Raw genomic sequence first — 26,689 nt, forward strand, 5'->3', positions numbered from 1 at the left:
ATTTAGCCGTCAAGAGGTGCTCAGTAGCCACCGAGAGCCTGTGGTCAGGCTAGAGGTGGAAATGGTATAACCCGTGGTCGTAGAGTACCGGGTAGAGGGGCTGGTTATACTGAGGCAAGGCAGCCAGCTCTGGTTTACGCTATACGTCGCCGAGAGGACAGAGACGCTTTAGATGTTATTACGGGTATGTTCTTTATCCATAATGTACCTTATATTGCATTGATTGATGTTGGATCTACGCACTCCTATATAGCATGCACTGTATCTGAGACTTTGGTGTGATGGTTGAAAACACTACGAGTGAGGTTACTGTGTTGAGTCCATTGGGGCAATCAGTAAGAGTGGATAAACTTTTTAAAGATGTACCTCGGAGGTTCAAGGAAAGATATTTTTGGCGGATTTAATGGAACTCTCTTTTGGAGAATTTGACCTAATACTGGGTATGGACTAGCTAGTTAATCGTCAAGTGAGTTTGGATTGTGCTACTAAGCGGATGATATTGAAAACTGCGGATGGTGACGAGGTGGTTGTGATTGGGGAGCGTCGAAATTATCTGTCAAATTTGATTTCTGCACTTAGAGTAGAGAAATTGGTTTGTAAGAGGTGTAAGGCGTATTTAGCCTAAATTAGAGTTTCTGATTCTAAGGTTCCTTCTGTTAAAGATATTAGAATGGATAAGAATTTTTTGGATGTTTTTCCTGACGAACTACCTGGGTTACCTCCAAACTGTGAAGTAGGGTTTGGGATTGAGCTCCTACCTAGTACAGCTCTGCTGTCCATCGCCCCTTATCGAATGGCACCGAAGGAGCTTGTGAGCTTAAAGCTCAATTTCAAGAGTTATTGGACCGAGGGTTCATTCACCCGAGTGTGTCTCCGTGGGGAGCATCAGTGTTATTTGTGAAAAAGAAGGATGGAACCATGCGTATGTATATCAATTACTGGCAACTAAACAAATTGACAATTAAGAACAAGTACCCCCTACCGAGGATTGATGATCTATTCAACTAGTTCCGAGGAGCTTCGATATTCTCTAAGATTGATCTTCGATCGGGGTATCATCAATTGAGAGTTAAGGAGACTGATGTTTACAAAACATCATTTAGGACTCGCTATGGTCAGTACGAGTTCCTAGTGATGTCGTTTGGACTGACAAATGCATCAGCGGCTTTTATGAATTTGATGAATCGAGTGTTCCATCCCTACCTAGATCGGTTCATAGGGGTGTTTATAGATGAAATTCTGGTGTATTCGAGAATTGAAGATGATCATGATGCACATCTCCGAGTTGTTCTACAGATTCTAAAGGAGAAGCAACTGTATGCTAAGTTCAGTAAATGCGAGTTCTAGTTACGAGAGGTAGCATTTCTAGGCCATATGGTATCTGCTGAGGGGATTAGGGTTGATCCTCGAAAAATTAAAGCTGTTCTGGATTAGAAGCAGCCTAAGTCGGTATTTGAGATTCAAAGTTTTCTAGGTCTGGTAGGGTATTATAGACGTTTTGTGGAGGGGTTCTCAGTAATTGCTGCACCTCTGACTAAGTTGTTGTGTAAAATGGGTGCCATTTAACTGGACTGATACGCAGTAGTAGAGTTTGAGAAGCTTAAGAAAGCTTTAACTGAGGCCTCTGTCTTAATACAGCCAGAATTTGGGAAAGAATTACTGTCTACAGTGATGCGTCTCATGTTGGTTCAGGATGTGTGTTGATGCAAGAGGGTAAGGTAGTGGCATATGCGTCTCGTCAGCTTAAATGACATGAGGCGAACTATCTGACACATGACTTGGAGTTGGCTGCAGTGGTATTCGCACTGAAAATTTGGAGACATTACTTGTATGGTGATAAGTGTATCATTTACATGGATCACAAGAGTCTCAAGTATCTTCTCACTTAGAAGGAGCTAAACCTTAGGCAGCGTAGATGGATTGAGCTGCTTAAGGATTATGACTGTTCGATTGAATATCATCCTGGTAAGGCCAATATGGTGGCCGACGCACTGAGCCGTATTGTTGTGACTGATCGGAAGGCGATGTTCGCTCGTCATAGCTTATTCAATGGTAGGAGTCTGTTGGCCGAACTTTAGGTTAAACCGATGTAGATTGAACAAATTAAGGGTAAACAGTTGGAAGATGAGTCATTAAGTCCTCGTTTTTGGCAAATTGAGAATGGTGGCACATCAGATTTTGGACTGAATAGCTAAGGGGTACTCTGTTTCCAAGGGAGAGTCTATGTAGTGAAGGATACGAATCTGAGACAGTCTATACTACAAGAGGCACATAGTAGTCCTTATGCTATGCATTCTAGTAGGAATAAGATGTACCGGGACCTTCGTGAGTTATGTTGGTAGCCAGGTCTTAAGCGTGAAGTTACCGACTTCGTGGGTAAATGCCTTACTTGTCAGCAAGTTAAGGCTGAACACCAGTTACCTTCAGGGTTGCTTCAGCCAGTTAAGATTCTATTATGGAAGTGGGAGAGTGTGACTATGGTCTTCGTTAGTGGGCTACCCTTAACGCCTACTAAAAAGGATTCAGTATGGGTTATCGTGGATTGATTGACCAAGGCTTCCCATTTCATACCTGTTCATACTGATTACTCGTTACAGAAGCTGGCTAAGCTGTATGTGTCTGAAATAGTGAGACTGCATGGGGTACCGATTTCCATAATATTTGATAGAGATCCTTGCTTCACGTCTCAGTTCTGGAAAAAGTTACACGAGGCTTTGGGTACAAGGTTAGACTTTAGTACTGTGTTCCATCCTCAGACAGATAGTCAGTTGGAGAGGGTGATTCAGATACTGAAGGACATGTTAAGGAGTTGTGTGATTGACTTCTGAGGCAGTTGGGAGGACTGTTTGCTGTTAGTAGAGTTTGCGTATAACAATAACTACCAGTCTAGCATACAGATGGCACCTTACGAGGCACTATATGGTCGTAGGTGTCATACTCCTTGTTGGACTAAATTGGGTGAGCAGCATGTTCCGGGTCCTAAATTGATTTCTGATACTGAGGATAAGGTTAAAGTAATTGGGGATCAACTGAAGGCAGCATCAGATAGACAGAAGTCGTATGGGGATTGAAGCATAAGGAGATTGAGTATTCTGTGGGGGACTTAGTTTTTCTCAAGGTCTCACCATCGAAAAAGATACTGAGGTTTGGATGGAAAGGCAAGCTAAGCCCTAGATTCATTGGGCCTTACTGCATATTCAAGTGTGTGGGACCTGTTGCCTATCAACTCAAGTTACCTCCAGAATTGAATCGGATTCACGACGTGTTCCACGTCTCTATGCTGAGGAGATTGAGGTTAGGCCAGATTTGACCTTTGAGGAGGAGCCAGTTCAAGATACTTTGGTGTAATCATAGCTCAGAGGAAGCCACGTGGGAACTCAAGGAGGCAATGCAACAACAATACCCTCATCGGTTTTGACCAGGTAAAATTTTGAGGCTGAAATTTTCTTTTATGGGGGTAGAGTTGTAATGCCCCAAAAATCAAAGCAATTATTTTTATGTTGTGTTATAAAAATACATATCTGCTTCAGTGGTTAAGTGTTCTGGGAAGTGTCTGAGAAGTGTTGGGTTCAAACCTTGGCTGGTGCAAAATTTTGTTTTCTTGAATTAACCCTATCTCTAGTTAGTAGGCTTCTTAAATTAATGTGGGTGTTTTGTGTCATAAAAAGCCTACTGATATAGGGAATGAAGGTGTGTGGAGTGTTCTAGGGGATCTGAGGTTCGAGGCCTAGCAACGCAAAAGTGTTGTAGTTGAACTAAAATCGGGGTGTTGGAGGGGTGTGAGGAGTTGTGGCCGAATTCTAGGGATTGGTTGAAGGGAATTTTGGCTCGTAGGGATTTGGATGAATGGGATAGGTTTGAGTGATCTTAAGAGCGACATGGGGAGAGAAATTAGGAGTTTTGGAGGGAGTGGTAGAGGGTGTACCGAATCGGGACTCTCACTCTTTGTAATTTTCTGCTTTGGGCAATAATTAAGGGTTTGGTCATTCTTTTTTCGGTTCTTTTCTCCTTGGTGCTGAATTCTTACCTATTGGTTTTGGTTGTTTCGTATTTGTCATTTGTGGGACAATTTGGTAGTAGTAATCATTCAGAGCTTTACTCATTTTGGTCTTTTTCAGATTGTTCTCTTCTAAATCCTTGTCCACTGATTGCCTCTGCTCTTCTTCTCTCTCATAATCAAGCCTCTTTGGTCGAATACCTCTGCCTTGGTGGTGAGCAGACTCCTTTCTTCCTCTCTCTTACTACAACGTTTCACTCTTGGCTGAATACATCTTCTTTTCTTCGCCTTCCCTCTTTTCTTTCTCCTTATGCCTTTCCCTTTTCATTTTTACACCTTGGCAAAATACCCCATCTCACCTTGTTATTTTGCTTTCAGTAAGTAGGTGTGTTGTGATCAGTTGGGTTGGGCGCAGGGTTCTCTTCTCTCACTCTAGCGCTTTTATGTTGTTCGAATAGTGATAGGTAAGACTCAGCTTCACTTCTTTCCCTTTTGACTTTTCACCTTGTTGAACCATCTTTTTACTTTGTCTTCTCTTACCGATTACCCCTCTGTTTATCTTTCAGATCAATTCTTATTCTTGGTTCTTTGTGTATTACATCTTTGGTCTATAATCTGTGCAGTCATTGTTGGTAAATGTGGTGCAGTTGTGATGGTATTTTACTTCAAGTGCGTGTCTAACATAGAAAGGTGGTGTCCTTTGTGTAGGCGGTGGTCGAAGTTGATTGACACATCCCCTAGGAATCAAGGGTGCGATTATTGGAGGCTTTTGGGTAAGTAGATGGTTATTTTTCTGGAACTCCATTAGTTTTCAATTTGAAACATGGGTTAAATAACTAATTAGTTGATACTAATTTTTCATCAGGTATTAAAGTGTTCGGGCGCGGACTCACTCCAAATCGCATCAGGTGTGTAACCATACTACTATAAACGTAGATCAACAAAAGTGGGAAAAGTTTTTCTACTGACACTGCATGAGTATGGCTCACTTGTGTGGTAATCCGAATGCGTAAAACGAGGCTATTAGATCGTAGAGGCCTCAATGAGCTTCTTCATGGGTTTAAGCCGTATTGCGCCACGTTGGGCAGAAATGGGCCATGTAGGCCCCATAGCTCGTGGGCTCCACACGGACGTGTGGAGATTATTGGGCCAGGTTGTGTTGTTCACACGGCTAAGGTCATTTTTGGGCTTTACAGGCCACACGAGCATGTGGGCATGGGCCGTGTTATGGGCTTTGGGCCCATTCTCACTGATTGATTGTTAAGGTTGCACGGGTTGCCTAAGATAACTATGGACCTACTGTTGGGTCGGTAAGTACACTTAGACCCCATACTGATGAAATTACCATTATACCCCTATGAGGTAACATGACTGATATACCCCTAGGTTATGTATGACTACTGTATCTGAGCATGTCATTCTACATACACGTATGATAATATGACATGACATGTTGCATAGGGGTGGGATGATATATTTGGAGAAAGTGTACTGTACTGGCAGCTCTACTGCAAATACTGTTTAGTGCCGCAACCGGTGCTATATTTTGGACTGTAGGGATGGGTGGGTCGATTTTATCCCCACATGGAGTGTACGGCTGGACGGAGTGGAGTGTAGAGCACGGATAGGTAGGACTTCTGATGGCATTTCTGTTATTGTTACTGTATTGGGCTATGGCCCTAATTGATACTGGACTATCACTAAAACAGGCTTAGGCCCAAATTATTTTTGCCTACAGTCTGGCTGATTAATGTAAAGGGATTATACACTAAGTTTTTCATAAACCCTTCTGCTTTCCTGTGCAGGTAATCCTTAGGTAGGTTGGCGCTGCGAGGGACTCGATGGAGCCACACAACTGCTTTTGTTACTGTTTTAAACTTTTAATCTTTAAACTATTTAATTTGGGTATTTGCTATATAATAAGGCCTCTTTAAATTTTTACTTTAATTTGGGGTTTACTTATTTTGATTTATATCTGCTAGTAGTAGGACGCGAGTTTTTGAAAAGATAAATATTTTTCAAAACATCACGCTATTGCAACATATTTTAAAATGTAAAAACAACCTAAAATGATTAGCTTTTGCCAAACCTACTTGTGTTTTTAACAACGATCAAGATACCTAAAAGTTCAATGTGACATCGCAGATTCGGCCATAACTACAAGGGTTTTGATATAGTGTGGACTTTTCAAACATAGCGATGCTTTTCAAAACACAATTCAACGTGACATCGCAGATTCGGCCATAACGTCTAGGCTAGGTTAGAGGTGTTACAGAGAGTCACATCCCCGTGTGGGCAGGCTGTGTGGTAACACATACCCTTGTAGCTTGGGACGCACCCATGTCCTCAGCCCTTGTAACTCTCTAACTATGACATCATCAACAAAATAAGGTCACACGACCAAGTCACAAGCCTATGTGCTTAGGCCATATGGCGAATTAAATTCTCAAAATTAAGTGCAGACTTCACACAGCCTGGGCACATGCCCATGTTCTGAGCCCTTGTCCTCCACACGGCTGAGACACATAGCCGTGTCTCTGCTAGTGTGTTTACTATTGGGCATTCTATTTGCAATAATTAGGGTGCAGGGGACACACGGCCAGATCACACGCCCATGGGCGGACCGTGTGTCACACATGGCCTAGACAAATGCCCGTGTGTCTAACCGTGTGGACAATTTCTAGGCTATTTTCCAAGCCATTTGCCACCCTTAAAGACTCTCATACTTACACTCACTTCATGGCATGCAACATGGCACATTAGAAGACCTAAGCATCTACATTCATGGTTAAATTATGACTTGGTAGTGTCCACACCAATTTAATATTTGTCTATCATCTTTACTAACCTTTTTTTTTTTAGTTACACACTTACATCACCTTTATTGTCATGCACATTAATTCATATTTCATACACCAAACATACATGGCATCCATCACACACTCATTATCCATAAGCAACCATAACCACATTAAAGCCTAAGCACATTTGCATGCATGCACCAATAATTAGGGTTACAACCCAATAATCAATATGAGCCACCTCTCATGGCCATATACAAAATAATAGTAATACCTTCATGAGCCAACACACTTGGCTAATCAATATGACACAACAAAAAGACCAAGCCCCTATACATGCCATACTCAAAATGTTGAGATTGACTATACCCAAATGTCCTGTTGATAGTGTGATCGAGCCGCCGACGTCCTTCAGCTCTCAAGCTAGCTTGGCGGTACTATAAGGAAATGGAAAAGAGAGGGAAGTAAGCATAAAGCTTAGTAAGTTCACATGTAAATATATAGCAACATAATCATATATATATAAATACCAATGACATAACATAGTTTACTTATGTGTTATAATAAATTCATAGGCTTAACATGCACAATCTCAATCTTACCAAAAGTTCATCACATACCGAGCTTATTCATATAATTTTTCGTACATACCTGTACCAACTCGTAACACATTGTTGCATTTCCTCATCATTGACTTACTTGTTGAATAACTCACTGGCTTACTTGTTGAACACTCGGAATACTATCGGATACATAGAAGACTTGCACATAGTGCTTTAAACGTAGCCACATGCTACCTCATACCACAATCACACATTGCTCCCTCTAGAGGTGATCACGGGTCTGCTCACACAAGGTGACCGTTAGGACGTAACTACTTCGGCTGCTCACACAAGCTAACAGGTACCCGCAACACATGCTGGGCTACCCAGCCACCGGTAGAATGTAGGAGACTAGCACTCGGATTCACATAATCACATATACACATAATTTCTAGAGCTTATAATCACTTAGTTCCTAGTGACATGTCACTTGTATCTTAAACTATTCTTAAGGTTCAAACGGGATTTTCTCGATGTCTCATATTTGTCGAACTCGTTCACAATGTCATTCTCATTTACCATAGTATCATTCATACACTCATCATAATAATTAAACATAGAGATCCATACATAAATAAAATATTCAACATGATATAAAATTGCATTATTTACATATGAACTTACCTCTGTACAAAATATGGACAATTAATTCTATTTAGGCCAAAATCTTTTCCCCAATCTAGGTCCGAACTCCATTTTTCTTGATTTATAATAGCAAATTCAGCTCGTTTAATCATCACATTTTTTCAAATTAGTCCCTATGTTCGTAAAATGGAATGTGTTTATTTTCTTTGTTTCCCAAGCCTAGCCAAACCTATTCCATGCTCATATCAGCTCACACTTTCCTTTATTTCACATTTTACTACTCATTTTTACACCTTTTTACAAACAAGTCCTTTCCATGCATTTCTATCAAAAATCACTTAGTGAAAGATGTTAAACACACATCAAACTTTCTTATTCTTCCATTAAACATCAAAATAAAAACATGTCACAGATGGGTAAGTTTTTGAACATGAACCTAGCTCAAAATATGGCTAGAAATGTTAGATCATGCTTTAAGAACTTCAAAAATGCAAAGAACATAAAAAATGGGGCTAGGGAGTACTTGCAATCAAGCTTGAAAAGTTGAAAAACCCTAGCTATGGAAAGCTTGAGAATTTCGTCTATGGCATGGAGAAGATGAGCAAATTTTGCTTGATTTTTCCCTTTTTATTATTTTATTAACCAAATGACCAAAATGTCGTTTCACTAAACTTTTAAATTTTATCAATGCATACCCATTTTTGTCCATAAAAATAGAAATTGACCAAATTCCTATTTAACGAACTCTAATTAATAATCCAAAGCTATTTCATACTAAAAGCTTCTAGAACACAAGTTTCACAACTTATTCAATTTAGTCCCTAAAGTCAAATTGGGCATTTTAAGCATGAAATTTCTTCATGAAAATTTCCCACAAACATGCAATCATGTCATGAACCATCAAATAATCATAAAATATGTGTTTTTATTTTGGATTCGCGGTCTCGAAACCACTATTCTGACTAGGCCCTAATTCGGGATGTTACAATTCTCAGCCTAAGGGATTTTCGTCCTCAAAAATCTTACCAGTAAAAAGGTTTGGGTATTGGTTTCTCATGTTTTCCTCAGTCTCCCATGTAGCCTCTTCAACCCCATGTTTTTTCCATAAAACTTTCACAAGGGCAATACTTTTGTTTTTCAACTGCTTGACTTCTTGAGACAAAATCTTAATCAGCTCTTCGCTATAAATCATATCCGGTCGGATCCTGACCTCTGTAGGTGAAATCACGTGCGAAGGATCAGATCAGTATCGGCATAACATAGACACATGGAACACATCATGAATCTTTTCCAATTCGGGTGGTAAGGCTAATCGATAGACAACTAGCCTTACTCGCTAGGTGATCTCATACGGTCCAATAAAGCATGGACTTAATCTGTCTTTCCTACCAAATCTCAAAACCTTTTTCCATGAAGACACTTTCAAAAACACCTTATCACCGGCCTCGAGCTCAATCTCTTTCCGTTTCAAATTCGGGTAGCATTTCTATCTATCCAAAACTGATTTCAAGCAATAACGTATTATCTTTCATTTTCTTCGATTTCTCTGACTAAATCAACTCCATGAATCTGACTCTATCTGAGTTCGATCCAATACAATGGCGTTCAGCACTTATGCCCATATAATGCCTCATAAGGTGCCATTTTCAAACTCGACTGAACACTGTTGTTGTAGGCAAATACTACCAACGATAAATACTTTTCCCAATTACCTTAGAACTTAAGAACATAACACCGCTATATACCTTTAACAATTTGAATTACTCGCTCAAACTGACCGTTGGTCTGCGAATGAAAAAGTGGTGCTAAAATTCAACTTTGTACCTAAAGCCTTCTACAACTTCTTCCAAAATCGCAAAGTGAACCTCGGATCTCTATCTAATATAATCGATAAAGGCACCCCGTGCAACCTCACCATTTTAGAAATATACAACTTGCTAGTTTGTCAAGTGAATAGTTAGTGCGTACCAGGATAAAATGAGCCGACTTTGTTAATCGATAAACAACAACCATAAAGCATCTTTCTTTCTCGATGTCAAAGGCAAACATATCATGAAATCCATATTAATACGGTCCCATTTCCATTCGGGAACCATCACAGGCTGAAGTAAGCCTGAAGGTACTTGGTGTTCAGCTTTCAATCATTGACAAATCTGGCATCTCGAAACGAACTCGAAAATATCTCTTTCCATACTTGGCCACCAATTCAATTTCTTCAAGTTATGGTACATTTTTGTACTACCCGGATGCATAGACAAATGACTACTATAGCCTCAAGCAAGATCTTCTGAATCAACTCGGTATTCTTAGGAATACAAATCCTATCTCAAAAAATTAAGCAACCATCGGAACTAATCCAAAAATCTGATTCCATTCTCGATTCACACTGAATTATTTTGGCTTGCAAATCACTGTCACTTTGCTGGGCTTCATAAATCTCTTGAAGGAACATTTGTCTAGATCTTAACTCGGTTAGAATCGAACCATCATTTGATAAGGCCAACTGAGTGTTCATAGCCCTCAATGCAAACAAGGATTTCTTACTCAAAGCATCAACGACCACATTCGCCTTTCCCGGGTGATAATCAATCACTAACTCATAATCTTTTATCAATTCTAGCCATCTTTGTTGTCGTAGGTTCAAGTCCTTTTGAGTCATCAAGTACTTTAGACTTTTATGGTCAGTATAAATGATGCCTCCAAATCTTCAACGCAAACATAATGGCAGCCAATTCCAAATCGTGTGTTTGATAATTCCTCTCATGCGGCTTTAGCTATCTCGAGGCATAAGCTATCACCTTGCCTTCTTGCATAATTACACAGCCCAATCCATTCAAGGATGCATCACTATAAACCACAAATTCTTTTCCCAGTTCAGGTTGTACTAAAATTGGAGCCTTAGTCAACAATGCCTTTAGTTTCTCAAAACTCTGTTGGCATTTTTCCTTCCATTCAAACTTAGCATATTTCTATAACAATCTCGTCATCGAAGTAGCAATCATGGAAAATCTTTTAACAAACTTTCTCTAATAACTGGCTAAGCCTAGGAAGCTTCTAACCTCTGACACATTCCTCGGCGGTTTCCATTCAACAATAGCCAAAATTTTTCTCAGATCTACTCGAAGCCAAAACTCACTTTTGCTAAACTTAGCATACAACTGCTTGTCTTTCAAGGTTTGCAAAACCATTCTAAAGTGCTCGGCATGCTCGGCCTCATCAAGAGAATAAATTAGTATATCATCAATAAAAACAACCACAAATTTATCTAAGTATGGTTAGAAAATACGATTCATTAGATCCATAGACACCGTGGGAGCATTTGTTAAACCAAAAGGCATAACCAAAACTTCGTAGTGACCATACCTCGTCCGAAATACAGTCTTCGATACGTCTAAATCTTTAACTCTAAGTCGATAGTAACCGGACCTCAAGTCTATCTTTGAAAATAATGTGGCTCCTTTCAATTGGTCAAACAAGTCATCGATTCTTGGTAAGGGGTACTTGTTCTTTATGGTTGCCTTATTGAGCTGTCGGTAGTCAATGCACAATCTCATTGAACCATCTTTCTTTTTCACAAATAGCACCGGTGCACCCCATGGAGAATAACTGGGTCTCGTGAAACCTTTATCTGTTAACTCTTGTAACTGGACTTTTAACTCAATTAATTCTGTTGGAGCCATCCTATACGGAGTAATTGAAATAGGTGCAGTACCCGAAACTAATTCATTGCCAAACTCAACTTCCCTAATAAGAGGCAATCTGGGCAACTTTTTCGGAAACACATCTGGATATTCACATACTACCGGCATTGACTCAATTTTCAACTCATACTCCTTCGCAATCATCACAAAGGCAAGATAAGCTTCATAACCCTTTCTCAGATATCTTTAAGCAGTCATAGAAGAAATCACTACAGGCAAGCTATTCGATTCATCTGATTCAACCCAAAGAATATCACCACTTTCACACTTCAATTCAATGACTTTCCCTCCTCAGTTTACTACTACATCATGCAGGTCTGTAACACCCTAATTTTGGGCCTAGTCGGAATAGTGGTTTCGGGACCACAAATCCGATGATGAAAATTTTATTTTTTTATTATATTTTTATGGTCTACGATTTCACAGAATAATTTTGTAAAAATTTCGTTTGAAAATTTTGACGTTCGAGCACTTAATTTAGTCAAAAGGACTAAATCATAAAAAGTGAAAAAGTTGAGTTCTACATACTAGAGGTGTCCAATTGTTATGAAATTTTAAATTGAGGGTCCTTAAATGGTAATTAGACCATTGGTTAATTTCTGTACAAAAATAGACTTGAAATGGGTGTAATAAAATATTTTAAAGTTAGGGGTATTTTGGTAAACTAATAATTAAAAGAATTAAAAAAGGGAAATAAGCCAAATTAGCTATCTTCTTCATTCAAGCATTTCTACCAGCAGCAGCCATGCTTAAGGTTTGTTCAAACTCCCAAGCTCGATTGTAAGTGCTCCCTAGCCCCGTTTTTAAAGTTCTTTACATTTTTGAAATACCGATAACTTGGTTAAGCTTATTCTAGCAATAATTTAACCTAGGGTTTATATTTGGAAAAAATCCATAGGTGAAATGTGTTTATTTTTATGTTTTATAGTATAATATGAAGCTTGAAATTGTGTTAAACAACTTTTACTAAATGATTTTACGTCAAAACGAGAAAAACAACATAATCGGTAAAAATACCTAATGTTCATAAGTACAAGTTAGAGTGCGAATTTGAGGTTGCTATAGAAGGGAAAATGATCAGCATGTTATAAAACATAAGGAAATAGGATGAAGTTTAATTACGAGCCTAGGGGGAAAATGTAATTTTGACAAAGTTTAGGGGCAAAATTGTAATTTTTCCAAAATATGATTTTGGGTTAATTTGAATAATGTGAGTCCTAATTAGGCTATATTTGAAATGATAGATCAAGAAAAATCAAAATTCGGGCTAAAATCAAAAATATCAGGTTGTGGACAAAATTGTAAAAATGGTCATTTTTGCATACGAGGTAAGTTCATATGATTTTAAGTAATTTTCTTGATATTAAATGAGATGTAAGTTCATGTGTAAATGTGGTAACATAATTGTCATTTTAATTAATTTAATGATATTTATTCCATATGATGATTATTATCATGAAATATTATGCTTTGTGGTTATTATTGAGTAATATGCAAATTATGTTAGCTATTTGATAAATATGAAATGTTACCAAGTATCGGTTCCAACATTTCGTGGAAGACGACAAAGATGTGTGATCGAGGAAAATCTCATTTGAACCTTAGGAATAGATTAGGATACAAGTGACATGTCACTAGGATATTTGAGTTCCGAACTCGTTAAGTTGAGTCCGAGTTCGTGAGATGTAACTAGGCATCCGAACTCTTGAGTTGAGTCTGAGTTCACTTATGGATATGAACACCCGAGCTCATTGAGTTGAGTTCGAGTTCACTTATGGGTGGGTTACATGGTAGCTTGGCTACACATATAGTCCGCAGGCTATTGAGTTTGTCTAGCTGTGGGCATGGCACTTATGTACATGCATTCCGTGTATCCGATTATATTCCGAGTGTTCAACGGGTAATTTGGAGAAGTATTTGTTGATGATCCCAATGAGATAAGCCATTGGTGAGTATGTCTTTGAGTTAAGTTACAAGTTGTACAAGTATGTACACTAAACTTAAGTGTGATGCCTTGACATGTGATGATCTATGATGTATATAGTATTTGGTGAATATTATGAAAATGACATGATTTGGAATAAGTCCTTGATACTTGATGACATTGAGATTATAGATTTATGCTTATGAAGCATAATTATGTGTTCTTACCATTATGTATGAAATGATATTGTATGGATTTGGTGAATAATAGTAATGAATGAGTAAATTTAGCCTTGGCAGTTTTAGGTTACTACAGTGGTGCAACTTTGGAAATTCACCATAAATTGTGGAAATTGAATTAGAGGCTGAATAGAATATGAGGTTAAAGCCCAAATATTCTAGTTTCACATAGAAGAAATGGTATATGCAATCGAAATTTATATTATGATATATTTAAATTGTTGCGAGATAGAGTCTGAATGACTTCGCGATCCCCTATTTTGATTTGAGAAAATCATTAAAATTTTTATAAAAATAATTATGGGTTGTAATTTATATTATTAAAATCCTTAATGAGTCTATTCTCTAGAAAGATAGATGAGAGCATTATCCAAATTCTGTACTATGAGAAAAATATTTTTTATTAAAGAGAGGTCAGAACTGTTGGACAGCAAAACAGGGGAAATTTTAATGAAAAAAACTGTACTAATTGACTAAACTACAAATTGTAGTAATTTTATGGGAGAAAGTTAAATGAGTCTATTTTCAAGGAAAATTAATAAAACTTAATTTGGAGTCTCGTAGCTCCAGATATAAATGAATTAGTAACTGTAACTCGGTAAAATAGCTTAACCTGAACAAGAGTAACTTGTACAATTATGATGTTTTACCTTAAAAAAAACATGTGGGTAATTGATTATTAACTTCATATACCACCAAATGTAACACCCCTTACCCGTATCCAAGGCTGGAATAGGGTACGAGGCATTACCAGACTTAACCATACACATAGCAAAAACCTGGCCAAAAAAATTCATTTAATTCAAAACTTTTCGAGCACATGCATAGACTCATATTTAAAGACATATAACGTGCATAAATGAGCACTTACACATCCATAATCATGCAATAACAAACAAAGCTGACTATATCATCACATCAAAGTAAACATATTATGGTTTGTAAGTTTAATTAATCATGCCATGTCCTATGTTTTGATGTGATGATATAGTTAGCTTTGTTTGTTATTACATGATTATGGATGTGTAAGTGCTCATTTATGCCACGTTATATGTCTTTAAATATGAGTCTATGCATGTATTCGAAAAGTTTTGAATTAAATGAAATTTATGGCCCGAATTTTGTCTATGTGTATGGTTAAGTCTGGTAAATCCTCGTACCCTATTTCGGCCTTGGATACGGGTAAGGGGTGTTACATGGTCAACCAATCCATACCAAGTATTATCTTAATTCATCAAATGACAAAAGCATGAGATTAGCCGAAAAACAATGACCTCTACTCATTAAAGGGTAGTTCTTACATACTTTGTAACACCCCGAAAATTTATACAGTAAGATATTACTCTTAATATAGTAAAATAAGGAAATAAAGTGACAAGAAAAGAAAATTTGAGTTACGTCACTAGGAAGTATATTATGACATATTGATTCAAGAAAGGACTAAATTGTAGAATTGAGAAAAGTTTTGTGGCCCAAGAGTAAATACTCAAAATTTGAGGGATTAAAGTGTAAATATGAAAAAGTTGAAGGGCTAATAGTGAAAATATTTTAAGGGCGGAAGGATCTAAAAACCAAGGAAAAATTGATGAATTAGGACCAAATTGAATAGGTGAAGAATTATGATGGACTAAATAGCAATTTTACCAAAATTAAGTGATGACAGAATAATGGAATTTTAAAAAATCAAGAAGGGCAAAATGGTCAATTGGAAGAGAGAGAAATCTAGAAAGTAATGATGATGTTGGAGATATTTTAGATTAATTAATTAATTAAATATTAGTTATTAATATTTTAATTTGATTTTTTTATATGATATTTTATTATTTTATTATTATTTTATTAGTATATATAAAGAGAGAAAGATGAGGAAATTCTCATTCATTTCCATGCATTCACGTTAGGAAGAAGAGAAGATAAGAAAGAAACTTTTCATTCTTTACAATTTGGTCCTTCTACCAAAAAATTACCATTTTCACCTAGAAATCAAAAGAATTTCCATAGCTACTAAGGGAGAAAAATGTTAAGGAGACTATGGGGAGTTAGAATATCAAATTGGATTCAAGGAATAGAAGCTGAAGGAGAAAAAAAATCAAATTAAAGATTGGAATCAATAGAACAAGGTAAGTACATCAATATTTCAATATACTTTTAACTTTTTTATTATTGAGAAAACATGGAAATAATGTTATAGTAGAGACTTCTTATATAAGTTTCTATGATCTTGAAGAGTTAGTGAAGGGAAATAGGAGAAAGTGACGGAAAATATTATAGAGAAAGGGAATAAGGGTGTTATAAACATGGTAAATAATATCTTGCACTAAAACAGTTTTAGACAGCAGCAGTATGCTAACTTTGAAAAATCACCAAAAATTGTGGAAGTTTAATTAGAGGTTGAATAAATAATGAAATTAAATCTTATTGAGTCTAGTTTTTTATAGAAGAAACGGTGTACGAAATGGAATTGTAAATCATGAAATGATAACTTTTGTTAGACAAGGTCAAAATGCTTTTGTGTTCCCTTGTTCTGACTTTGGAAAATCATCAAAAATTGGAGAAAAATAATTATGGGCTTAAATTTATATGTTTAGAATATTAAATGAGATTTTTTTCAAGATAAACAAACAAGAACAATAGTTGAATTCTGTACGAGGAGATAATTAATTTTTAGTAAAGAAGGGTCATAACTGTCAGACAGCAGAATAGAAGTGAATTTAAAGAATAAACTGTACTTATTAACTAAGCCAAAAATTCTGAAAATTTTATGGTAAGAAGATATGTAAGTCTAGTTTTACATAAAATTAGCCGATATTAATTTTGAGGTCTATAGCTCCAGATATAAATAATTTAGTGACTATGACACAAATGGACAGTTTTGAATATACATATAAGTGAATAGTGAAAGTATTGATAATGTTACTTGTAGCATATTATATAAATTAAGGATGAGGAATAGAGAGGAGGAGGAGGAGAATATGTATGAATATTCAGCTAGCATGGCTAATTTGTATGTTTTAGGCTCAGAGACTAAATTGAATAAAAGTAAAATTTTAGGGGCAATTTTGTAAGGATATCAAAAATGACCAATTTGCAGGAAATGAATTGACTTATTGTCTAAATTAATAAATTGAATGGAATTATCAATTTAGATCAAGATCGGATGAAAATCGGGCAAAATGAAAAATTACCAAAATGCCCCTAAATATGGGTATTTTTGCAATTTTTTCAGGTAAATTTGTGTATCATAATTGAGCATAAAAATATGTTAAATTGTATGTTATATTGGATTGAATGTGAAATATTAGTACATTCGTATAATATTAAACAATATGAATACGAAAGGAATTATTACCATATATGCTTGAAGTATATATAATGATTTGTACATGTTATATGGACACATGGTGTGGAAAGTATGTGCATATAGAATTTGATTTATGTTAAGTTTGATATGAATTATTATCGGAATAAATATACGTGAAATATATGGAAATTATGGTACATGAAATTTTAATATAATGAAATAAATGATTTTAAATGGTAAGAGAATGATATATTTCATGACATGCACATATATGATTATCTTTGATTTATTGATACAAGAAAATTATGTAGGTGGAGACAATTATTAAACTCAAGTGTGACATGTTGAGAAAATAAGTATATCAATGTTGAATTTATATAAAATATGCGTAAGTATACTAACAATGTTGATTGATGCTAAGACAAGTGCCAAGCTATTGATTGAATGATAATATATTTATCTATATGATGCATTGAATCGGTAAGTATTTAATGGAAATTTTTGCTAAATGATATGTAAATCCGAGTAATGCTTCGAAACCTTATTCCGGTGACGGATATGGGTTAGGGGTGTTACATTTAGTGGTATCAGATCTAAGATTTAGTCGGTTCTCGGGCCGAATGTAGCATATGTAAAGTCTATAAATACATGCAACTATGTAACCTATGATAAGATAATATGATATCTTCCAACCTTGATGAGATTTATTTTACTTAAAGATAAAGATGCTATCCCAACCGAGCTAATTCCGATAATGTTGAAACCGATATTCGAATATATGAGTAAAAGTTGATTATGACGAGTCAGAACTCGTAAAGGTATGAATAAATGTTACATTTAAATTTATGTGTATAGTATGTTTATGTGTAAATGTGGTAACATAATTGTCATTTTAAGTAATTTAATGATATTTGTATGATATGATGATTAATATCATGAAATATTATGCTTTGTGGTTATTATTTAGTAATATGCAAATTATGTGAACTACTTGATAAATATGAATAAGTGATTATTGTGAAATTTGAATATTTGTTATTGAAAGGTAAAGTGAAATGTATTGAATTAAGAATATATGTGATTAATTGAAATATGCATTGGTTGAATAAATGAAATGAGGAAGTTTGTACGTAAATAAATTATTGATTCTTTTTATGTTGTTATATTTTGTTATCATATGAGATGTGGTTGCCTATAGACTGATTATTTGATGAAAATTGCAAATTGACGTAGACTAGGAATGAGATTATTAAAAGTTGAAGAGAAAGATTTCCCGTTTGAACCTTAGGAATAGATGAGGATACGACTGACATGTCACTAGGATATTTGAGTTCCGAACTCGTTGAGTTGAGTCCGAGTTCGTGAGATATAATCAGGCATCCGAACTCGTTGAGTTGAGTCCGAGTTCGTGAGATGTAACTAGGCATCCGAACTCATTGAATTGAGTCCGAGTTCACTTATGGATGCGAATGCCCGAGCTCGTTGAGTTGAGTCCGAGTTCACTTATGGGCGGGTTACATGGTAGCTTGAGCTACATATTCGTGGACTATTGAGTTTGATTTAGCCGCGAGCATAACACTTATGTGCATGCTTTCCGTTGTATCCGATTATATTCCGATGAGTTCAACGGGAAATCGATTAAGTGAAAATACATAAAAATTAAATTATGAGGCTTTATATTGATTAAGTTATATGTAATGAAATTTATGAGATTTATATTGTTTAAGTTCAAAACGGTGAAAGTGAAAAACTTCAATAGTTGAGCAATTGATAATGCAGTCAAAACTAAGAATGAGTTAATAAGTGAAGATGGGTCCTAGATAGAGATATTATGTTTTTGAAAATTACTTGGCATTTACAATACCACTGCTAAAGAAAGAAGTTAATTATAGGAAAATTGATTTATTCAGTAAGGTATTTACAGAATGGTTAACTGAAAATTTCTTCCGAATTAGTTTCTTGAGTAAACTGAATGATATGAAATTTTTGATGACTATACTAGTAAATGGAATTAGTGAATAAATTGCAAAAATATTTGAATATAACTATTATAATTGGGTATATTACAGTAGATTTTTTAGATTTTATATGGGTGTCTTATATGTACTGATATTTTCAGAGGTATATACAACTGTTCATGTTTGGGTGCTATAACCATTATATGGAAAGATTGCATAAATATGCAAACAGACAGAAATTTGCACAAGTCTGATTAATTCACAATATCACTCTATCTCTCTTTGGTTTTCCAAGCCAATATATGTGACAGAATACTTGATACTACAATTCATATGATATTATCTTCTAATTTATGTTGGTGGAAGCTCTGAAAAGCAAATGTGAAATATTAAATTAAAATAATTTGTGAAATGAAAGGATAAAGAATAGATATAAATAATAAACTAGGTAAATATGTGCAGAAAGAAACTATAGAATTATAAAAATAACGAAGTTCATGATCAAAATAAAATATGGAAATTTCGAGGACGAAATTTCCTTTAAGGGGGAGAGAAATGTAACACCCCGAAAATTTATACAGTAAGATAATACTCTTAATATAGTAAAATAAGGAAATAAAGTGACAAGAAAAGGAAAACTGAGTTATGTCACTGGGAAGTATATTATGACATATTGATTCAAGAAAGGACTAAATTGTAGAAGTGAGAAAAGTTTTCTGGCCAAAAAGTAAATACTTAAAATTTGAGGGATTAAAGTGTAAATATGAAAAAGTTGAAGGGCTAATAGTGAAAATATTTTAAGGGTGGAAGGATCTAGAAACCAAAGGAAAAATTGATGAATTAGGACCAAATTGAATAGGTGAATAATTATGATGGACTAAATTGTAATTTTACCAAAATTAAGTAATGACTCAATAATGGAATTTTAAAAGATCACAAAGGGCAAAATGATCAATTGGAACAGTGAGAAATCTAGAAAGTAATGATGATGTTGGAGATATTTTAGATTAATTAATTAATTAAATATTAGTTATTAATATTTTAATTTGATTTTTTTATATGATATTTTATTATTTTATTATTATTTTATTAGTATATATAAAGAAAGAAAGATGAGGAAATTCTCATCCATTTCCATCCATTCACGTTAGGAAGAAGAGAAGAGAAGAAAGAAACTTTTCATTCTGTACAATTTAGTCCTTCTACCAAAAAATTCACCATTTTCACCTAGAAATCAAAAGAATTTTCATAGTTACCAAGGGAGAAAAATGTTAAGGAGACTATGGTGAGTTAGAATATCAAATTGGATTCAAGGAATAAAAGCTGGAGGAGAGAGAAAATCAAATTAAAGATTGGAATCAATAGAACAAGGTAAGTACATCAATATTTCAATATATTTTTAAGCTTTTTATTATTGAGAAAAAATGGAAATAATGTTATAGTAGAGTCTTCTTATATAAGGTTCTATGATCTTGAAGAGTTAGTGAAGGGAAATAGGAGAAAGTGATGGAAAATATTGTAGAGAAAGGGAATAAGGGTGTTATAAACATGGTAAATAATATCTTGCACTAAAACAGTTTTGGACAGCAGCAGTAGGCTAACTTTGAAAAATCACAAAAAATTGTGGAAGCTGAATTAGTGTTTTAATAAAACATGAAATTAAATCTTATTGAGTCTAGTTTCTTATAGAAGAAACGGTGTAAGAATGAAATTGTAAATCATGAAATATGATAAATTTTGTGAGACAAGGTCAAAATGATTTCAGGTTCCCCTGCTCTGACTTTGGAAAATCATCAAAAATTGGAGAAAAATAATTATGGGCTTAAATTTATATTTTTAGAATAATAAATTAGTCTATTTTCAAGAGAAACAAACGATAACATAACTTGAATTTTTTACGAGGAGATAATTAATTTTTAGTAAAGAAGGGTCAGAACTGTCAGACAGCAGAATAGAAGTGAATTTAAAGAATAAACTATACTTATTGGCTAAGCCAAAAATTCTGAAAATTTTATGGTAAGAAGATATGTACGTCTAGTTTTACATAAAATTAGCCGATATTAATTTTGAGGTCTGTAGCTCCAGATATAAATAATTTAGTGACTATGACGCAAAAGGACAGTTTTAAATATACATATAAGTTAATAGTGAAAGTATTGATAATGTTACTTGTAGCATGTTATATAAATTAAGGATGAGGAATGAAGAGGAGGAGGAGGAGAATATGTATGAATATTCAGCTAGCATGGCTAATTTGTATGTTTTAGGCTCAGAGACTAAATTGAATAAAAGTAAAATTTTAGGGGCAATTTTGTAAGGATATAAAAAATGACCAATTTGAAGGAAATGAATTGACTTATTGTCTAAATTAATAAATTGAATGGAATTATCAACTTAGATCAAAATCGGATGAAAATCGGGGAAAATAAAAAGTTACCAAAATACCCATAAATCTGGGTATTTTTGCAATTTTGTCAGGTAAATTTGTGTATCATAATTGAGCATAAAAATATGTTAAATTGTATGTTATATTGGATTGAATGTGAAATATTAGTACATTCATATAATATGAAACAATATGAATACGAAATGAATTATTACCATATATGCTTGAAGTATATATATAATGATTTGTACATGTTATATGGACACATGGTGTGGAAAGTATGTGCATATAGAATTTGATTTATGTTAAGTTTGATATGAATTATTATCGGAATAAATATACGTGAAATATATGGAAATTATGGTACATGAAATTTTAATATAGTGAAATAAATGATTTTAAATGGTAAGAGAATGATATATTTCATGACATGCACATATATGATTATATTTGATTTATTGATACAAGGAAATTATGTAGGTGGAGACAATTATTAAACTCAAGTGTGACGTGTTGAGAAAATAAGTATATCAATGTTGAATTTATATAAAATATGCGTAAGTATAATAACAATGTTGGTTGATGCTAAGACAAGTGCCAAGCTATTGATTGAATGATAATATATTTATCTATATGATGCATTGAATCGGTAAGTATTTAATGGAAATTTTTGCTAAATGATATGTAAATCAAAGTAATGCTCCGAAACCTTGTTCCGGCAACGATATGGGTTAGGGGTGTTACATACTTTGTCAATGATCACATGCTTGCCTAGAGGGTTTGACACTTTTATCACAAATTTTGTAGACTCAACGGGCATATTCATGCTAGACACCAATTTCACACATACATACGAATGGGTAGATCTCGGATCAATCAAGGCAACGATAGAGTTATTATAGATAGAAAAAGTACCCATAATCACATCAAGGGATGAAGCTTCTTCACGAGCGTGAATGGTGTAAGTCCTTGCAGGTACTCTACCCTTGGGTCTCACAGCTGGATCCCTAGGTGCACTCTTACTATTTGCTCCATTTCCCGGATTCTTCTGTGGTCTCCCTCTAGAAGTAGCATTGCTCGATCTTGCACTCTGAAACTTTTCCTTATCAACTGTCTCAGGATAATCCTTGATAAAATGGTCATGTGAACAACAGTTGAAACATGCCTAGCAATTCATCCAACATTCACCAGGGTGACATCTGCCACAATGTTGACATTCAGGTCTATTAGGTCGAGCGTTACCCACACTCACTATCGAAGTAGTTTAAGCATTTTGACCCGAATACTGTTTCCCATGGTTCCTATTAGAAAACCGAGCTGAAACACTCGATCGAGTATTAAACTCTCTCGATTTCTTAGTTGAGGACTGAAATGATTTACCCATCTGTCTTTTCTTCAAATCTCGAGACTCTAACTCAGCTTTTCTCTTCTCTTTAGCCAATTCCTCGGCTTTACAAGCTCTCTCTACGAGCACAACAAATTCTCTCAATTCAAGGACACCAACCAACAATCGGATGTCTTCGTTTAATCCATTTTCAAATGATTTTCACATAATGGCTTCAGTTGATGCAAATTATCTAGTGTACTTGCTCAGTCTCACAAATTCACGCTGATATTCTGTTACCATTATTCGACCCTGTTTTAACTCAAGGAATTCCTTCCTTTTTTGATCAATAAATCTCTGACTAAAGTACTTCTTACGGAATTCTTCTTGGAAGAATTCCCAGTTAACTCTCTCCCTTGGTACCACCGACACAAGGGTGTTCCACCACTGATAAGCCGAGTCTCTCAGGAGGGACACAACACACTCCGTGCATTCCTCAGGTGTGCATGATAATTCATCAAACACCCTAACAGCATGTTTGGTTGGGTGTATTGCTGCCAATACACCCCTAATCAGTAGGGCCCCACTTAATCCCCCTTTAATCCTTTGTTTGGTTCAGGGTATTGCTATTACGGGTCTAATACATTACTGATCTAATCCTCAAAATCTACCGATTTCTAATCCGTTTCTTTTGTTCAGTTTAGGTGCTGCTTCAAGTTTTATACCTTGTTTACCCTCTTTCTCTGTCCATCCATTTCTCCCTCTTTTTTTCTTTTTCTTCTTTTTTATCCTCTCAAAATCCTTTTTCTGTTGTAGAATTTACTCGTTTTGTGGAGTATGCCAAAAGATGGGGTTTTTCCTGGTAAGTTCTTCTGGTGTGGATCTTTATGTAGCTTATTTTATATGGGTTTTTTATCATTGGTCCATAAATTCAAGGATTGATTTCATTTTGAACCTGAGTTTTGATTGCATGGAAAGGGGTTTTCAGCTAATTTTCTGATTTGGGTTTTGATTATTTGTTGATGAAGTTAAGGGTTTTCTTTGGCCAAAAATAAAGTTGAAGTTTTGATTGCCTTGGCTTGGTCTTCTTCTTTTTTTGCTATTGATTTGAAAAGAAAAAAAAGTTGAGATTTTGATTGTCTATTGAGTTTTGATCTGTTTAATTTTTTGATTACTTCATCTATGTTTCTTTAGCCAGAGTTTACATATATGTATACATGTATATACATATGTGTCTGTTTGTGTGTGGTGTTAAATTTATATTTTGACTGTGTATATAATTTTATTGGTTAGATGCTGCAAGTTTATCAGGGAACTTTGGGTATTTGTTAACCAGTATATTTATTCAATTTTTAATAGGTTAACTAAGGCCTATTTTTGGGTGGGTTGAACTTATATCAGTACTAGCAGATTAGAGGTTCTCTCAAGTTTCAGACATATTTGAGTTCCTATCTTGGAACAATTATGATGTCTGTTCCTATTTTTAAGTGATCAGTTTACTAATGTAGGGAAGAAGCAGATGAGTTGTGCCGAACGCTGGAGGAGAAAGAGGACAGTTCATGTACTGCCTCAGAAATGGCAGATGTGATCTACCATGCTATGGTTTATAATTATTTTTAGCTTTCTGCACTAAATATTCAAGAAAGTTTTATCTGCTTGAGGTGACTTTCTAACATAGACAATCTCTTTGCCATGTTTACTCTCCTTTCTTTTATTCAGTCATTTATAGATTTGCAATTTCCAAATGGACAGTTGACCTACGTATCTTATGAGGGGCTGACAACAAGTGCTTTCCTTCCTCTTTGTGGGGGCCTTCTTCAGGCTCAGGGCCTATACCCAGGGGAAATGAGATATAGTTTCTCATGCAAGGTCAGTCTTGAGCTTTTACTGCCTGCCAACATGACAGGCATCAGAAGTTGTAGTTTATTAGTTTTTCTGAAACAACTTTGGCGTAAGGATTCACTATTCTATTTTGGGGTGCTTTCTGTAAGAGTGCTGAAACTTTTTGTTTGGATATTTCATCAGAATAAATGGGGAACTCATATCACACCAATGGTTCTATGGCCTGACAAATCATTTGCACTGGGTCTTTCACAAGCCTTGGCTTGGAAGCGGTCTGGGCTCATGATGAAGCTATCCATTCAATTTAGGTGAGATTCTCCTTATCTGTGTTCATTTGCAACGGTTTAGAGTTTGTAAATCTATGTCTCCTTGCCTGCACTTACAATTCATGTTGAGGATATTACCTTTCATACACTGCCTTTCAAGATCTTCATTAAGCCTTCTTACAAATTGCATGAATTTCTTGTAAATTGAACCTGAGTTGCATGATCTTAATGCTTCTGTTGTGTTTACCAATTACAGAGTTCGGGCGTTCTAAGTGGAACGGAAATGTTGGGAACTCGGGGATAGTAGTAAGAGTTGACACACCGTTGTCCAGTGTGGGACGTCCATCCTTTTCTGTTCAGATAAACAACGTAATTGAGTTTTGATAAGTTTGACACCCAAAGCATGGTGTAGAAGTGTATATATAGAGTGTCATGCACGTAGACAAATGACATCACATGTGAATACCACGATGTTACCTCTCTTAACTACACTAATTTCTGATCTAAGTTTGGATATTCATCGCTCTTTTTTCTTTTGGTTTCAAATTCTACATTTTACTTCTTCCTGCTGATTCTTGTTCTATAAATATCAGGTTAAATTTTGGTTTATTTTTTCTTTTCCTTAAAGTCCTAAATGCTGTATATGTGGGACATTAACTTGAAAAGGGAAAATGTTTAGTTTGTACTTTGTGGTTGGATCAGGAAGGTCCTCTATAAGAATGAATTTTCACTACGTTTTTGGTGTTTAAGATTGTTGGATTTGAACTCTATTTATCCAAATTAAGAGTCGAAACTAACAAATCAAGTTTATATTAATAGAATTTTCACGTCATTCACTCGCAATTCTCAATCGGAGGACAAAACAAAAAATAATTAAATTTTATTTAAGCTTATATAATTAAATTTACGTTCTAAATTTTAGAATTCGAAATTGTTGATGCACAAACAATAGAATCCTAATTTGTCAATGGACAGAAAATCACTGATGAGATGAGTTGAAAGGTGCTTCACGGTCGGAAATTGAATACATAATTGGAAATATGAAGAAAAACCCTAATTCATTATGTTGTTAAGTAAATTTAACATTTTAAATTTTAAATTATTAGTTATAATTATTTTAAATTTTATTAAATCATATATTTTAATTAAAATATATTTAATATTAATCATTTCAAATTATCTTTTATAGTATCATATATTGTGATTTGAGTAAATTCATATAAGAATATTGATTATTAAGAATTTTATTAAATTATATATTTTAATTATAATATATTTAATAAGAATCATGTTTAAATATGATTAAATTATTTATTATTGATAATAATAATCTTATTAAAATTTAAATAACAATAACAATAATCATTTACCAAAATAAATTTATGCTAAGGGTATTCTAGTCATTTTAGTTTTTTCCATTATGCTATTACACCTCTATTCCATTCAACCAAACACAAGATTACTATTACGCCTCTATTCCATTACATTCAACCAAACAGTGGATTAGCTATTACACCTCTAATCCAACACACCTCTAATCCCAATACACCTCTAATCCAATACACCTCTAATCCAATACAGCGAACCAAACGCACCCTAATGGTATTCTCGAGCTAGAACTCTGCCTTCTTAGGGTCATCATCTTTACTAGCACATAACTCTTCGGCTCATTGTTTCTGAATCTTATCAAATAGAGGTCTACTCAGTCTCACGAAGTCCATACCTTGGGGTGCTACGGGGATAGGTTGAGGAACAGGTAGGGG

The 26,689-nt window shown here is 35.0% G+C and overlaps 1 protein-coding gene across 6 annotated transcripts; it reads left to right on the forward strand.

Moving 5' to 3' along the window:
• The first annotated feature begins 23,348 nt into the window (after positions 1-23,348).
• LOC107890059 (uncharacterized) lies at positions 23,349-25,535 on the forward strand. 6 transcript variants are annotated; one of them, XM_016814590.2, is made up of 6 exons: positions 23,442-23,680; positions 24,178-24,235; positions 24,327-24,420; positions 24,538-24,687; positions 24,844-24,968; positions 25,183-25,535. In XM_016814590.2, the coding sequence occupies exons 3-6, from the start codon at positions 24,394-24,396 to the stop codon at positions 25,196-25,198; spliced, it is 318 nt and encodes a 105-aa protein (XP_016670079.2). In that variant the 5' UTR covers positions 23,442-23,680; positions 24,178-24,235; positions 24,327-24,393; the 3' UTR covers positions 25,199-25,535. The 6 variants fall into 6 exon arrangements, 3 of the variants coding, with proteins under 3 accessions (XP_016670079.2, XP_016670070.2, XP_016670065.2); XR_001681863.2 differs by lacking the exon at positions 24,178-24,235 and having other exon boundaries at positions 23,349-23,680; positions 24,327-24,479; positions 24,571-24,687; XM_016814581.2 differs by having other exon boundaries at positions 24,178-24,420.
• Positions 25,536-26,689: the final 1,154 nt, after the last annotated feature.

The sequence above is a fragment of the Gossypium hirsutum genome, chromosome A11, assembly GCF_007990345.1.
Source record: "Gossypium hirsutum isolate 1008001.06 chromosome A11, Gossypium_hirsutum_v2.1, whole genome shotgun sequence".
Classification (NCBI taxonomy): Eukaryota; Viridiplantae; Streptophyta; class Magnoliopsida; order Malvales; family Malvaceae; genus Gossypium; species Gossypium hirsutum.

What these genes read in the sequence shown, in the direction of transcription:
- LOC107890059 (XM_016814581.2), top strand. Translation starts at nt 24,394, where the DNA reads ATGGCAGATGTGATCTACCATGCTATG. An exon ending in ATGTGATCTACCATGCTATG is followed by an intron (nt 24,421 to 24,537) that starts GTTTATAATTAT and finishes TCTTTTATTCAG; the next exon opens with TCATTTATAGATTTGCAATT. An exon ending in GATATAGTTTCTCATGCAAG is followed by an intron (nt 24,688 to 24,843) that starts GTCAGTCTTGAG and finishes ATATTTCATCAG; the next exon opens with AATAAATGGGGAACTCATAT.